Below are 16,983 nucleotides of genomic sequence, written 5' to 3' on the forward strand. Positions count from 1 at the left end.
ATCTAATGAAACTTATACTGATTTTATTGCCCAATTAAGACAAAATCTGGTGAGAACTGTTGCTCAAATTGAATTAAGGGATATGTTATTACTGATGCTTGCCTATGATAATGTGAATTCAGAATGTCAAAAGCTTTTACAGCCTCTCAAAACACAAGGAACGTCTCTAGAGGATTATGTTAAGGCTTGTCATGATATTGGATCAGAACCCTGTAAGATGCAATTATTGGCTCAAGCCATAACAGGCTTGAAACAATAAATGAATCAGCAGATTAAATGTTTTAGTTGTGGTAAGAGAGGACATGTGCAGAAAAATTGCAAGACTAATAAAAATACACCTAATAAGCCTACTCCCACAAATGAAAAGACACCTGGATTATGCCTTCACTGTAATAAAGATGATCATTGGGCTAATCAGTGTAGATCTAAATTCATAAAAATGGATCTCCTTCATTGGGAAACTGGAAGAAGGGTCCTACTCAGGGCCTATCAAACAACATGAGCTCTCAACAAACCTGGAACGCTGTTCCTTTCGTGTACCCAGCGAGCGAACAGCAACCTCATCTGGCCCTTTCAAACCATATACCCGGGGTGCCGACCTCCTTCCTGCAACATCCGGGAGTGCAACATTAGATATCCCCACCATTGATAATTTACTTCTTATGCCAGCTATGGGAATTTATAAAATCCCTATAGGAATTAAAGGTCCAATACCTAAAGGAGGTGTCCGTTATTATTAGGACACGGTAGTTTAGTAAGGAAGGGAGTTCAAGTCCTAATGGGGGTTATAGATGGAGATTATGAGGGCAAAATTTCTATTATGATGAAAACAGAGTATCCTTATCAAATAATAAAAGGAGATCATATAGCTCAATTGTTATTATTACCTTATATCAGTACTAGTACATCTCATATTAAAAAAAATGGGAGGATTTGGAAGTACAGGAAAACAGGTATATTGGCAAACTTCTGTATCTGATTCTAGACCCATATTATCTATATATATTAATAATAAGCAATTTTCAGGACTTGTAGATACTGGAGCTGATGTTTCTATAATATCTAAAAAGCATTGGCCAGTTTCTTGGTCTTTAACAGATGCCCCTATTATGTTAACTGGAATTGGAACTATGCAAAATATTCAAAAAAGTACTAATATTTTGACCTGTTCAGGCCCCAAACAACAACCTGCAACTTTACAACCTTTAGTTGCAGATATCCCTATTAATTTATGGGGATGAGAACTATTGATGTAATGGGGAGCTTATGTAACAATTCCTACTATATCTTCTCAAGCTAAACAAATTATGGCAAATATGGGATACAATCCTGCTCAAAATACATAGGTTTTTTTAGTGGGGGTCACTGCCAAACAGCAAAAAACAGCACTTAAATTGACATGGAAATCTGATGAAACTATTTGGGCAGAGCAGTGGCCCCTATCACACGAAAAGTTACAGGCTCTTGAACAGCTAGGAGAGGAGCAATTATCTCTTAATCATATTGCCTCAACTACTAGTCCTTGGAATTCTCCTGTCTTTGTTATTAAGAAGAAATCTGGGAAATGGAGAATGTTAACTGATTTATGAAAAATTAATACTATAATCGAACCTATGGATGCTTTACAACCAGGCATTCCATCACCTTCTATGATACCACAAAATTGGAAAATAAAAATCGTTGATCTTAAAAGACTGTTTTTATACTATTCCTCTACAAGAATCTGATGCTCTCTGTTTTGCTTTTACTGTACCATCAACTAATAATAAAAAACCAGTATCTCGATATTACTGGAAGGTATTGCCACAAGGAATGCTTAATAGTCCTACATTATGTCAATTCTATGTCTCCTAACTACTTGAATTTATTAGAAAACAATTCCCTCATGCTTATATTATCCACTATATGGATGATATTCTTTTAACTTCTCCTTCTGCCAAGAAACTTCAATGTTTTTTCTTAAATACAGAGATTAAATTAAAAGAATATGGGTTACATATTGCTGTTGATTAATTACAGGAGCAGGAACCATATACCTATTTAGGATATATATTCCAAAGAAATATTATTAACCCACAAAAAATACAAATTCGAACAGAGTCCTTGAAAACTTTAAATGATTTTCAGAAATTATTGGTAGTGGTTTAGTCGCTAAGTCATGTCCAACTCTTATGACCCCATTGACTGTAGCCTGCCAGGCTCCTCTGTCTATGGGATTCTCTAGGCAAGACTACTGGGATGGGTTGCCATTTAGGAGATATAAATTGGTTGCGACCATCTTTAGGAATTCCCAGTCATTCCTTAACACACCTATTTCAAATCCTACAAGGAGACTCTGATTTAAATAGCCCCCTGGTACTAACAGAACAGGCTAAACAGGAATTGGATCTTGTAAATCAAGCTATCAAGCAAAGACAACTCAAACAAGTAGATTTGACTGCCAGTTTCTTTACTTATTCTTCCTACTTTAGATTCCCCTACAGGAATATTATGGCAACCACAGGGTATCCTTGATTTTTATCCCACACTCCTAAGAAAATAATGACTACTTACATAATACTTATTTCCTTTCTTATTTCAAAAATGAGATCCAGATGTATACAACTTTTCTGATTATTATTGGTATGAAATTGTTCTTCCTTTCACTAATGATCAAATCTATAGATTATTTGTTACCAGTATGGATTGGCGAATTGCCATTGCTGATTTCATAGTTGAGGTTCATAACCATTTTCTAAAGTCACCTTTGATTACTATTGCTGCTAAACACAAATGGATAATTCCTATTATTACTAAAACAATTCCTCTTACTAACGCCCCCGTGTATTTTACTGACACAAATAAAACTCTCAAAGCCAGTTATACTGGACCCACAATCAAAGTTTGGCAATCTAGCCTAGCTTCTGTTCAACAAGCCGGATTAGAGGCTATTGCTATCTTATTACAGGATGTTTCTACAGCATTAAATATTATATCAGATTCTCAATATGCTGTGTGGATAACACAAATTATTGAAACCATGTCTCTACCAAAGGCTTCTTCTAAGTCATCTATTATTACCATATTATCTCAATTACAAAATATAGTAAGGCTTTGTTCTGCCCCTTTTTACATTACACATATCAGATCTCATTCTAATTTGCCCAGACCATTGGCAAAGGGCAATGATTCCATGGACTCTTTGCTAATTGCATTTCTTACTCCTTATAAATTTCATCAACTCACACATTCAAATACACTGTCTTGATGAATAAATTTCAATTATCCAGACAAGGAACCCGAAATACTGTTTCTGCCTGCCCTTCATGTACTCTTACTCACCATGTGCCTACAACTACAGGCGTTAATCCCAGAGGCCATTATCCCAACGATATTTGACAGACGGATGTTACTCACGTCCCTTCTTTTGGACGTTTGGGAGCTGTTCATGTTTCCGTGGATACTTATTCGGGCATGACTTCTGCTTCTGCTCATTCTGGAGAAACATCTGCTCATGTTATCTCACATTGTTCGGAAGCCTTTTCTTACATGGCCTTATCAAAATATGTTAAAACCAATAATGGCCCTGCATACGTGAGTCATGGTTTTGCAACGTTTTTATCTGATTGGAATATTTCTCATTCTACAGGCATTCCATATAATTCTCAAGGCCAGGCTATTATTGAACGTGCTCATCATACCCTAAAAAATGTTATTTTAACAGAAAGGGGGAGAAAAGTATGGCATATTGATGACACCAAAAGAGAAATTAGCCCAAACTTTATTTATTTTAGATTTTTTGGGTTTACAATTAGATCATACAATGCCAGCAGCAACACTGCATTTTCAGAACACCGTTCTTAGTGAAAATTATACTCCTGGTCAAATGATTGCAGATAATACTCCGGTATGGTGGAAAAATGCTATGAGCAACTGGTGTAACGGCCTTAGACTTAAGAAAGGATGAGATTATGGTCTTGTCATTTCAGATGACAGACAACACCATTGGATACCAGGAAGGCATGTCACAGTAAGGGAAGAAGAGGACATGGTTCAACATCGATCTTCCCGGAGAGCTGCCAGTGATGGGGATAACAAGACTGACGATCAGCAATCACTCCGAACCAGCTCCAAGGACCAACAAAGCCAAACTGCTTATCTGGAGACAATTGAAGAAAGTGACCACTGAAAGGGAAAAATTGGTCAAAGAACAGGGATAGCCTTTGACCTCGGCTACCTTGTTCTTGGCTACGTTATCTGTGGTAATTACCACGCAGGTGCCAATCATACTTATTGGGCACATGTACCCAATCCTCCCCTATTAAGAGCAATTACATGGGAGGATTCTTCTGTTCCAGTTTTCATAAATGATTCTTCTTGGTTACCTGGACCTTTAGACCCAAGCCTTCCTTTAAAACCAGAGGAAGAGGGCTGACAACTTTCAAATGTTAGTGTTAATTATACTGTGGGAACAGATCTTACCCCTATAAGTATGGGAGCGGAAACTCCTTGTCTTAAAAGAGGATTACAAAGTTGGATATCTATAGTTAAAGAATCTTAAGGGAACAAAACTCATTGTTTCTTATTAGAGGCATTTTCCTTTAATATCACAGGAGAAAATACTACTATGTTTCTGCCCCATCTACCTAACTGTGTTATTTCTATAAAATAAGGACTAGGACATTGGGTACAATGGAAATTATGTAACGCTAATGCTGGACATATTATGACCAATACTTCTGATGGAGAAATTATTGATTGGAGTCCCAAAGGAGATCCTTTGGATAAAAATAATAATTTGGATTTGCCTATATTGTTAAACAATATTTTCGACTCCATGAATAACATTGTTAATAGTTCTATATATTGGCATGGAGGGAGTTTCTCCTCTCCCTTACCTCAATTACCTTATATGCCTTTACAGTCAGAATTGTGGAAAATATCAGCTGTCTTCCAACCCATAATAGCATAGAAGAGTTAATTTAATTCAACAATATCCAATCATTTCTTACATTTTGATAAAAATTCAACCCATTGTATTAAAGGATTTCTTCATTTACCTTTCGTATTTTTGATAGGACCTACTTTTTATAATGCCTCTTCTGGGTTACTTGTCAAAATTGTTTCTTTTACACTTGTATCAATTCTTATCTCCAATTTCAGAATGATTATCCTCTATACATTCTAAAAACCAGATCTGGAGTATGGCTTCCTGTAAAAATGAATAGACCAGGACAGTCTATATTGTAGAAGAAATCCTGAAGAAAGTGTTAAAACACACTAAAGGGTTTATTGGACTGTTAATTGCTAGCATTTTAGGAATTATTGCTATAGCTACTATAGCGGCTGTAGCAGGAGTGGCATTACATCAGAGTGCATAGACTGCACTTTGTGCAGGAGTGGCATAAAGATTCTGATGTTCTTTGGTCTACCCAAAGACAAATAGATGGAAAATTAGCTGCACAAATGGCTGATTTACAACAGGCTGTTATACTACAAGGTGATCAAGTAAACAGTCTGCAAAAACAGATTCGTCTGAAGTGTGATTGGAACATTGCTTCTTTTTGTGTCACTCCTCACAAATAAAATGAATCTTCATTTCATTGGAACAAAGTTAAACAACACCTCTTAAATCACGGTAATCTATCTCTGGATAGTAATAATTTACAGCAAGAGATTATGGAAACTTTCTCTCAGAAACTACATCTTTTGCAAAGATCTAATCTGCAGGAAGCAGCAGTAGATGGGATTTCTCAATTAAATCCCATTCCTCACTTGAAAACTATCAGAGGATCAATTGCTGGTTTTATGTTAATTTTTATATGTCTGTTTTTCTGTTTCTACATAGTCTGATGACAAATCACCAAGAAAGTCAACAGACAACAACAGCAATTAGCGACTATTGCTTTGGCTTCTATAATCATCAAAAATAGGCTTCTAAAAATAAAAAAGGGGGCTATGTAGGGAATATGCTATGCACAGACCTGTACTATAATTACCAGAGCTTCTTTGAAAAATAAGAATGACTTTCTCATCACTCCCAGGCGAAGGGCTGGGAGCAGAAAAAGTACAACGTGGAAAAACATCTTGAAAACAAGATGTTTAAGGACTGATGTGACTGATGGAAAACCATTAGTGACTGTTCTCATGACCAGAGCCTTGAGGGAGTTGCTGAGAAAAGTCGTCACTAGTTGATGGGCTAAACAGAGTCATGAAAGGCCTGAAGCTGTGACATTGAGGACTGTGCATTGTATATCCTTATCCCCAATCTGAGATTATAAAAAACAGATATCTCTAGAGCACGTACAAGGAAGTAGATGTTAGCAATAAAAAGCATGCAAGGATTAGGATCTGGACTTTTGCCTGCAAATGGCTTCAGCCCCCTGATCCCCACTTTATTTCTGAGTCTTGTTTTTCTTTATTCTTCTGCGTCACCGCTCCCTCAGGTCGGTTTGTTGTTGGGCTGGTCCCAACACTGTTGAACCTGTACTCCCCAACAAGAGCAGCCACCGCCACAAGAAGCAACTAGAGAGTAGCCCCTGCTCACTTCAACAAGAGAAAAGCCCACCTAGCAACAAAGACCCAGCACAGCCAAAACCTAATCAATAAATTAAACTATAAAAAACAAAAACCTGTAGGGCTCTGGCCTTCTGTGGTCCAAAGCCCAGCTTGGTAAAGGACCCACACTCAGGCTGTCTGGGTCCCAGGCCTTTCTCAGGTTGCAATGGAGCTACCCCTGCAGAAAGATGCCCGTGCAGCCTGCTGACCCCCTGAGGAGGCCTTCCCAGCACCCAAAAGCTCTTCCAGGTGGGCAGTCCCTCTTGGCCCGAGCCTGGCTGCCCCTACCCCTTGCCCAGGGCATGCCAAACATGAAGGAGGTTGGCCAGCCTGAGCAGGGATGCAGCCAGCTGAGGATGGAGGCGTCTCAGTTCTGCTATTTGAGGAACCAAGAAATGTCCCCTGTGAAAGGAGAAGTGTGTCATGGCCCCTGGACACACACACCCCACCTCTGTCCCCAGCGGAGTGCCCGTTCTCTGGAAAGCCACAAACATTCCAAGACTGGATTTCTGCTGAATCATCTTGAATTCTTCGAACTCCACGGGTCTAGGGAAAGATGTGGGTGAGGGGATCAGAGGCGGGGCAAGATCCCCAAAGAGGTTAAATAGGTCACCTCCACCCTTGGAGTTCACCCTGGACTCCCCTGAGCAGAGGGACCCACACGCAGAGATCTCCCCGGCTCCTGGCACCATGGCCCCCCTGAAGACGCTGCTCCTGGTCGCCCTCCTCCTGGGGGCTCTCCTGCAGGACACCCACGCAGGTGAGAGCAGATGAGAGACACAGGAGGAAGGGACACTGCATAAGGAGGGGCAGGGCTGCTAAGACCACAGCAGCTGCACGTGCACGTTATTCCTGCACCCCACTCACTCCTACAAAGGTGTGAGAGGCTGGCAGCAATAGGATTTGGAGGGAGGCGTTCAAAGGAAAATAATGATGAAGAGGAGGAGGAGGAGGAGGAGGGAGATGAATGTCCCAGGACTTGGGGTTCAGCTTCTGAGGAAAAAATTGCTTGCACATCTCCCCCCTGCACATGTCATGAGGCAGTGACTGTGATTGTTTTGACAGTGGACAAGAAGCAATTCTCGCAAGTATTTGTTAACAGTCTGTCTATTTAATGGGTTTTTATATACAATGAGGGGCTTCCCTGGTAGCTCAGCTGGTAAAGAATCTACCTGCAGTGCAGGAGACCCCGGTTTGATTCCTGGGTTGGGAAGATCCCCTGGAGAAGGGATAGGAAAACTCCAGTTTTCATGGGCTTCCCTGGTGGCCCAGATGGTAAAGAATCCACCTGCAATGCGGGAGACTTGGGTTGGGAAGATCCCCTGGAGAAGGGTATGGCAACCCACTCTAGTATTTCTGCCAGGAGAAGCCCCATGGACAGAGGAGCCTGGCAGGGCCACAGTCCATTGGGTGTCAAAGAGTTGGACACGGCTGAGCGACCAAACACAGCACAGCACATACAATGAGAGGGCTGGCATAAAGAAAGGCAGGGGCACACGACCCCAGAGCAGGTGAAAAAGAGAGATTTTTATACTCAGTTGGGAAAGGAAGGCTGAGCTAAGATTGCTATTTTAGAGACACAAGCTGGTTAGTGCCCCGTGTGGTGACACAGTGACAGGGCCCCAGTCTTCGGGGCTAGCTAAATGCGGCAATCTTCAGTTGGCTGCTTGTCTCACTTTTGTAAAAGTCTGGGCCTGGCCAGCTCCGTGTCAGTCAAACCAAGTTCCACACCCAAGACAGTGAGAGGGCACTCCAAGGCTTCTTAGAAAACACCTTGTGGTTGTCTGAACTGAAGTCACAGATCATCTGTCGGCCGGTTTGCAGATGCTGGACATTTTTTCTTGTGCAAAGATGAGGACACTGAGCCCCGGGAACATGTGTTCACACCCGGGCCTCCACTTTCTCATCTGTAGAATGGGGTAGTGACAGCACCTGTCTCCAGGTGTGCTTGAGGACTGAAAGAGCTGCAGCAGAGGGTCAGCGCAGAGCCTGGTCCAGAGTCAACGTCTGGTGATTCGGGGCTGGGCTGAGTCACAGCACATGGATGCACACACATACATGCGCAGACTCCCCACGCACACACAGATCCACACATGCACACAGATCTCCACACCCAATGTGCACATGCACAAAGACGCACACACACGCATGTGTACACAAATCCTCTCAAACACACATAGACATGTGCACAGACAGACACACACAAACACCACAGGGACCCTCAAAGCACACACACGACCTCGTGCCCACAAACGTGCACACTCTGACACACAGACTCATACACAGAGACACAGGTGCAGGCCCCTCACATACTCCCCCACACAGAAACATGATCACAGAGCCCCCCCGAGGAGACCCCTCCCAACCACACAGACACACACATGCAGAAATGCACATGCAAGGACCAACACGATACCACATACACACACACCAACACAGACACACACACCAACACAGACTCCTCACTACACAGACACACACACACGTGCCGGCCCTCACAGACCCTCCCCAAGCAGACATGCACACACATACCTGTTCCTGCTTGCCTTCCTCGCAGCCCGAGCAGGCAACGTGGGCCGGGAGTGCTGCCTACAGTTCTACAAAGGACCCATTCCCGGCAAGCTGTTGGTGGATTGGTACCATACCCCGGGCGATTGTCCCAACAACGCCATTGTGTAAGTCTGCCCCTGCAGCTCCCCTCTGCCCCCTTCTTACCCCAGGAGATGAACGTGGGAGGAGGCAGACCCCAGAGCTCCCGGAAGGGCCACTGCAGAGGGGAGAGGTCAGACCCAGGCCTTCACCTCTTGTCACCCTGGTTCTGCTCCTCAGGGCTGCTCCCACTCCACTCTCCATGAACCCCCAAAGGACCTCAGGCTGTGAGGTCTAAGCTCTTCATACATTTACGAGGAAACGGAGGCCCTGAGAGACATGGGACAGCCCCGTGCCCAGGGGCAGTCAGCGCCCCACATGGTCGCCTCTGCGGCCTGGGCCTGAGCCCTGAGCCCCTCCTGCACACCCCTCATCCCCGGGGTTACGTGGGTGCAGATGCTCTGAGGTGGGGAGCAAAGCCGTGCAGCCCTGGCTCCCTGGAAGGGTCGGGTATCACTGAGGACAGTGCCTGGGGTCCCAGAACTGCTGCTGCCACCCTGGGTGACTTCGGGCGAGTTCCAGCCCCTCTTGGGGGCTTGGGTCCTGGTCATCACAGGGCGAGGCTGTGCCAGGACTCCAGAAGGCCTCCCTCGTGTTCTTCCTCCGTGTAGGCTGGTGACTCGCCATGGCAAAAACATTTGTGCAAATCCCAAGGACAAAAATGTGAAGAGAGCAATGAAGTACTTCCAGAAACACAGGAAGTCACCTGATCTGACCGCCTAGTAGTCCTGACCTCTCCCTGGACCTCTTGTAGACCTCCTGCCTCAATGTTCATGACCCCAACCCCCAGCTCCTGGAGCCAGAGGAGGCCCTACAAGGACAAAGAGGCCCCTTGTCCCCTTTTCTGATTAAAGTCTTTCTCCCTCAGTCTGGGTTCAGTGTGTTCTGTCTACCCTGGCCTGTTGCCCTGGAAGGGCCCTCCAAGAACTAGTCTTACCCTGTTCATGTTAGAGGGGGAAGCTGAAGCTTCGAGTGCAGACCACCCTCAGGGAGAGAGATGCAGGCCGGGGTGGGGCTGAGGGATGTGGGATGAGCAGGGCAGGGGTGACCAGAGGCCAGTTGCCCCTCCCCTCTGCTGCATGTGAGCAGGAAGAAGCCCTGGGAAGTGGCTTCCAGCTCGCCTCCCATCTGATCGGCCCCTGGCATCCTCCCAGGCCGCCTCATTCTCTTCCGTGACGCCACCTGCTGATGCGGAGCTGAGGACACACTTCCCCTTAAGCATCTGATCCCAGTTCCATGAATGTTTCCAGGATTCTTTCCAGGCAGGCTGGGGTTCTGCCAAGTACTGGGGAGCTCCCTGGTGCCAGGGACTCCTGCAGCCCCTTCTCCATCTTGCCTACCTCTCAGCCCCCCAACCACACACTGCAGCCCAGACAGTCCCAGAGGGTCTTTGTAAGCCCAGCTGCGCCCCCCCTCTCCTGGCTCCAACTCCAGGCCAGCTGGCTCCCAAGGCTGGAGTTACTCTTCCTTGTCCCGAGTGCCCCGCCCCAGCCTCACCCTTGCACCCACTCATCCCCATGGCCCCCAGCCCTCATCTCCCATCCCGATCAGGCTGCTTCCCGCATGGTCCCGTGATTCCTGCTGACCTGAAGGTGAGCCCCTCCCTACCAGGTGACATCGCACCCAGCCTCAGCCCAAGCCAGTCTGCGGGAAGCCATCCTGGCTCCCACCCCTCCCGCCTCTCCTGCTCTTAGGGACAGTAGGGCAGCCCATGGGGGTGGTTTTCCTGTTGACTCCTGTGAGGATCTGTAGTCCTGATCCCTCCATCATATTGGGAGCTCAGTGAGTCCCCCTAGAGAATCCACATCCCATGTGCTCAGAAGGACGGAGAAGGATCCATCCCCAAATCCCTCTGTCCAGGCCCAGCTGAGGACTGGAGTCATGGGGAATGGACAGAAGTTAGGATCTTCAGATTCTAGATCTGTCTCACTCTCCTCACCAGCTGTGGGCCTGTGGCTTCTCTCTCTGGGGCAAAGTCTAGGGACAGGGGCAGTGTGTCCTTCTCTCCTGGAATTCGGTTTTATTTGGCTGGGCTGCAAATGAGAGTTCTTTTCAGGCAAAGTTTATGCCTTCTGCTGTCCCCTTGTGGCCAGTTGTTTTATCGACAGGCAGATATCAGAGCCAAGCCAACTTTGAGGATGGGCACGAATAAGTGATGATAATAATAAAGTTGATGATGGTGGTGAATTATCTTATCCATGACCCCAGGGTCTTCTCAGCCACAGGTGGGCTCTTTCTCTGCCCCTGGTCCCAAAGAGTATCCCTCAAACAATCACCTCTGATCCAGAGTCTTTGGGGGCAGCGCAGTCTGAGTCCTTTGTGGGAAAATGTCGTCTGGATCCACAGTGTAAGGAGTGGGGAAAAGATGATCTTGAAATGAGGGGAGGCAAAGAGGAGCCCCTGGGACAGCTAGGAAGAACAAGGGCTGAGCCTAGACCTCCTCGTCCTGCAAGAAAGATACTCAGGGAATTCCCTGATGGTCCAGTGGTTAGCTCTTGGTGCTTTTGCTGCTGTGGGCCTGGGTTCAATGGTTGGTCAGAGAAGTAAGATCTTGCTAAACCATGAAGCACAGCTGAAAAAAAAAAAAAAAGAAGAAGAAGAGAGAGGCACTCAGAGATCAAGCATGTAATCCCAGTGCGTTGCAAACTCGCCTTAAAAGAATAAGAATTTTTTTTCCTAGTGAAATCTTCCTAGAGGCTCTTATTGTGAACGTGGATAAGTAGAGAACTATGAACAGGTAAGGGGGGCCTGAGGGTCACAGAGCAAGGGGTTGGGTGGCTTAAAGCTCCCTCATTGGAGGAGAGGTGGAGACAGGACTGGCAACAACATGCAGGATTTGGAATTCAAGTGTTTACTAGCAGGGTCGGGTGCAAGATGGGTGGGGGAAGAAGCAGGAGATGGAGCCAGCCACCATGTTCCCCGCCCCCCCCCCGGGAAGAAGCTGTTTTAAGGAATCATGACAGGGAGACTCGCCCAAAAGCAGGGAGGCAGGAAGCAAGAGGAAAGGGCAGGGGCCAGAGAACACTGAACAGTTGGGAGGCGCAGTGGCCTCTCATTGTCCCTTCCACCTGGAAGGTGCTTCATCTCTTCCACATCTGAAATCCAGCCCCCCTTCTGAGCTCAGCTCAAACGCTGCCTCCCTCAGGAAGCCCTCCCTGATCTCCTTGGTCGCAGTTGATGCCCCACTCGGCGTCCTCCTCCAGCTTCCGTTTTTCGCTTTACCACACTGTCCCCTGTGTAGTTACTTGCTTGTTTGACTCCCTGATGAGCTCCTTGGGGCAGGTATTTCTGATAGGCAATCCAGTACTTCCTGATTCATTCATGAGAGGGGGGAAGTCCTTTGTGCGTAGTGGACATTTGAGATATATATTTTCATCAACAAGCCCCCGTGTGAATCCCATGAGGAGCACCTTAAGAAAGAAGCTCCCAGAGGAGCGGTGCCGGGATAAGGTAACTGCACTTCAGCCTCGGCACTGACGTGGAATTCACAATTGCGCTGCTCTGCAGTTGCCCACCAGAGGGCGCTCCAGCTCTCAATAAAGATGGACGTGCCTGATCACCAGGGCCCTGGCCTCAGCGTGGTCCCCAGGGGCTGAAGTCACCCACGTCGGATTATAGCTTCTCAAGGCCTCGGGTCAGCGTGTCTGTGGCTGGCCAGCTCTTTTCCTGAGGGCGCTGGGCAGGGAAACACTGCCAAGGGTTAACAGGATGAAAAGGAAGATGGAAAACCACTGCTAGGAATTGCAGGGCCACTCATTCCAGATGCAGCGTAGGCAGTGCTGAGAGCACTGAGCTAGGGGCTTTTTCACCGTGTTTTTTTAGATTCTGAATTTGTCTATTTGGCATACATTTGCTACAAGTTACACCTCCCCTGTGATCTGGCTCTCTAAGGGACGCAAAAATCATACTGCAAACTCTTCAACCAATCCCGAGTCCCCCCAGCCACCTCCTTTATATAACTCACTTCCCAAACCACTATTTCCCCCAAATCACCAAGTGCTGGGTACCAGACAATGAGGGACAGCGCCCGCGCTCCAAAACCCGCTGTCACGACTCCCACAGTCCGGCCCTCAATCGGTGCCCCACCCCTGCCTTGCTTTTTCCATGGAAACCCAATAAGGGCTGTGGCCTCAGCATTCCCCATGCTTCTCCTTCGGCCCTGTGTGGGCTGGCATGGCCCCCCCCTCTTGGGAGAGGTAAGTAATAATGACATTGAGTCACCTACATACATTTAAATCCTGTGAGTACATTTTATTTATTTATTTTTATTGAAGTATAGTTAATTTTTTTTTAAGTATAGTTGATTTATAATGTTGAGTTACTTTCCGCTGTTAAGTAAAGTGACTGTTATTTATACATGTGTGTGTATATTATATATATATATATAATATATAATATACACATACATTCTTTTTTATTCCACTCTTTTCCATTATGGTTTATTCCAGGACAATGAGTATAGTTCCCTGTGCTGCACCTTAGGACCCTGTTATCCATCTATTTTATTTGTAACAATTTGCATCTACTAACCCCAAACTCCCAGCCCATCCCTTTCCCACCTCTTCTTCTCCTTGGCAACCACAAGTCTGTTCTCTGTGCCTGTTTCTGCTTCATAGATAGGTTTATTTTTGTCGTATTTTAGATTCCACATGTAAGTGATGTTGAATGGTCTTTGTCTTTCTCTTTCTGACTTACTTCACTTAGTATGATAATCTCTAGTTGCATCCATGTTGCTGCAAATGGCATTATTTTATTCTTTTTTATGGCTAAGTAACATTCCACTGTACACTTATAATCTTTATTCATTCCTCTGTTGATGGACATTTAGGTTCCTTCCATGTCTTGGCTATTGTGAATAATGCTGCTATAAACACAGGGGTGCATGTATCTTTTTGAATTTATAGTTTTATCTAGATATATGGCCATCCTCCCATCAGCTTCCAGAGATGTGTTTGTTCCTGAGTTTAGTGTTTATTATTCTTAATTTTGTTTCATTTGTCACATGTGTGTATATACATAATACACGTGCACATGTGTGTATTCCTAATGACATATTGATGTATCATGTATGTTTTCCAACTCCTGAACTTTATGTAAATGTAGCACATCTCATACCCGTGCTCCTCTGTGACTTGCTCATGAGCTTTTGTGGCTCCATGCTCTCTTCCCACTGACGTGCACGGACAGCTGTGACTCATCTTTTTCTCCCACGTGATGACCAACCCTTCACCCACTCTCTTGGTAACCACTTGGATTATTTCCAGGTTCTTGCTATTACAAATAGTACTGCTTTAAACATTTTTTGGCTTGTCTTCTGGTACAGGTATCAAAGAATTTCTCTAGGGCGGTGGTTCTGGGGGACACTTACCTGGGGAAGCTTGGCCAAAATGGACCGCCTACAGTCCTATTCTAAAAAACTGACTTAATTTGTCTTTGGAAAGGGAGGATTCCGGGCAACGGTGTTTTTGTTGTTTTTTTTGGAGGTGGAAGGCTACCCAGGTGATTGTAATATAGGGCCATTATTAAAACTGATAGGGCTTCCCAGGTGGCGCAGGTGGTAAGAATCCACCTACCGGTGCAGGAGACATAAGAGACTCTGGTTCCATCCCTGGGTCGGGAAGATCCCCTGGAATAGGAAATAGGAACCTGGAGGGCTACAGTCCATGGGGTCGCAAAGAGTTGGACACGACAGAGCAACTGAGCACACACCTTGAAACTGACACTCTGGGGGTAATGGCCTAAACCAGCTCCAGCAGCCTTGGTGAAAAGTCCCCACCTGGCTGAGCCCTCGCCCATACTTGGTAGCGGATCAACGTGTCGCTTCCCCTCCCCCCCACAGGAAGCAGGCGGCTGTAGGTGGATCGCAAAGCTAGGTCTCTGATCTCCTGCCAACAACCGGAGCTGGCCAGGGGTGCTCCGTGGGATGCTTGCTTGCACAGGAAAGCCCCTGCTTGATGTTGTAACTCAAGTGCAGCCTTCAGTGTGGAGCAGGTCTGGGCCCTCACTTGCCCTCTTCCTCCCACTCTCCAGCTCCAAAGGCCCTGCCTTCAGCGCCCTTCCAGCTCTCTTGTGGTTCCCCTTGTGGTTCCATTTTGGCTGTGTCTTAACCCCAAGGAAGGTGTGGTTTGCTCGGCTGCCCACACCACTAGGTGCTTTAAAGTGACTTCAAAGAAAAGGGGAACGCCCCGACTGTTTGCTGTCAGATTTTGGAGATGACCTTAGAAGGAGTTCACTGAAAAATGATTCCCCAGCCCCATTCAGGCCCACTGACAAAATGTCCAAGGACCTGGGTCACCTGTACCTTTAAAGGTTATCAGGTGATTGATGGTCATATTATTTTCTGGGTCTCACCCAGTCTCCAAATGTAAATTGTGGTTTTCAGTGATATCTGAGACTGTTTTCGCTCCAAAACCTCCCCTCAGAGCTGCTGTCTTCTAAAGTCCACAGGTGTGAGGACCCGTGTACCTTCCGTGGACTCACTGAGCCGAGTGGCATCTGGGCAGCAAGGCCACGTGTGCACTGCTGGCCAGCCAGGCCGCTCTGCAGCATGTTGGCCCCAACTCTGAGCCCTCATGTGGAGCGACCCAGCAGTGCTGGCCTGCGACTATTAATTGCCAGACAGGAGGTAGCGTCACCCACTTTGCCAGCAGTGGTGGAGACGCAGAACAAGAATCAGGTCGGCAAGAATTGGTGGCACTTGCCCGGGGTTCTGCTAAACCCAGCCCAGCTCGTTGGCTCAGGATCTTCTCTCTTCAACCTGCAGGTAGAGATTTTCCTCCTTCACTTTGGCAACTGCAGTGGGAGCCACTAACAGCATCCCGTCCCGTGGCTTGACTTGATAAATATCTGTTCACTTTAAGCCTAGTTGGGTGCTGGAGTGGGCACCATGGGTGTATAACAAACCACCCCAAATCTAGTGGCTTAACACCACACACATTTGTCATCTCAGATTCTGTGGCTTGGAAGTCCAGGCACCTAGAAGTTGGGCTCCCATGTAGAGACCCACCAGCTGAGTCTCATCTGAAGCCCGGGTCTTCTGAACTCTCCCGATTATTCAGTTCAGATTTCTGTTTTCAGGTGTGATTGCAGGGCTGAGGGCCTGTTTTCTCTTTGACAGTCACTGGGTCCTGCTCCCTGGTCCCAGAAGTTACTTGTGGTTCCTTGCCTGTGGATCCCTCGTAACATGGCAACTCAAGGCCAGCAAGAGAAACTTGTTCTCCAGTTCTCATAAAGGATAAACTGACTAGGTCAGGCCCATGCAGGATAATCACCCTCTTAAAAGGCTGAAGGTCCATGGAGGATGTTTTCCCCATATTATTATTTTTATTGAAGTATAGTTGCTGTATGATACATTACAGGTGTACAATATAGTGATTCATGATTTTTCAAGGTTATACTCCATGTAGTTATTATAAAATATTGGCTATAGTCCCCATGTTGTACAATAATATATCTATGAAGTTATTTTATACCTAATAGTTTATACCTCTTACTCCCCTACTCCTATAATGGCCCCCACCCCCTGAACTGAGTTTGTTCTCTGTGACTTCTGCTTTTTTGTTATATTCACTAGTTTGTTGTATTTTTTAATTTTATATATAACTGGTATCATTATTTCTCTCTCATGTCAGCCTAATGCCCTCCAAGTCCATCCATGTTGTTGCAAATGGCAAAATTTCATTCCTCTTTACGGCTGAGTAGTATTGCATTGTATGTATATACCACCTTCAGTGTTGATGTTTATTATTCATCTGTTGATGGACATTAGGTTGCTTCCATTCTTGGCAACTGTAAATA

At 45.9% G+C, this 16,983-nt stretch overlaps 1 protein-coding gene across 1 annotated transcript; it reads left to right on the forward strand.

The window, feature by feature from the left end:
• The first annotated feature begins 7,183 nt into the window (after positions 1 to 7,183).
• On the forward strand, positions 7,184 to 10,053 carry CCL17 (C-C motif chemokine ligand 17). The gene is made up of 3 exons (XM_061134615.1): positions 7,184 to 7,297; positions 9,095 to 9,212; positions 9,798 to 10,053. Exons 1-3 carry the CDS (start codon positions 7,228 to 7,230, stop codon positions 9,907 to 9,909), a joined length of 300 nt encoding a protein of 99 aa, XP_060990598.1. The 5' UTR covers positions 7,184 to 7,227; the 3' UTR covers positions 9,910 to 10,053.
• Positions 10,054 to 16,983: the final 6,930 nt, after the last annotated feature.

This window comes from Dama dama, chromosome 4 (assembly GCF_033118175.1).
Source record: "Dama dama isolate Ldn47 chromosome 4, ASM3311817v1, whole genome shotgun sequence".
In the NCBI taxonomy this organism is placed as follows: domain Eukaryota; kingdom Metazoa; phylum Chordata; class Mammalia; order Artiodactyla; family Cervidae; genus Dama; species Dama dama.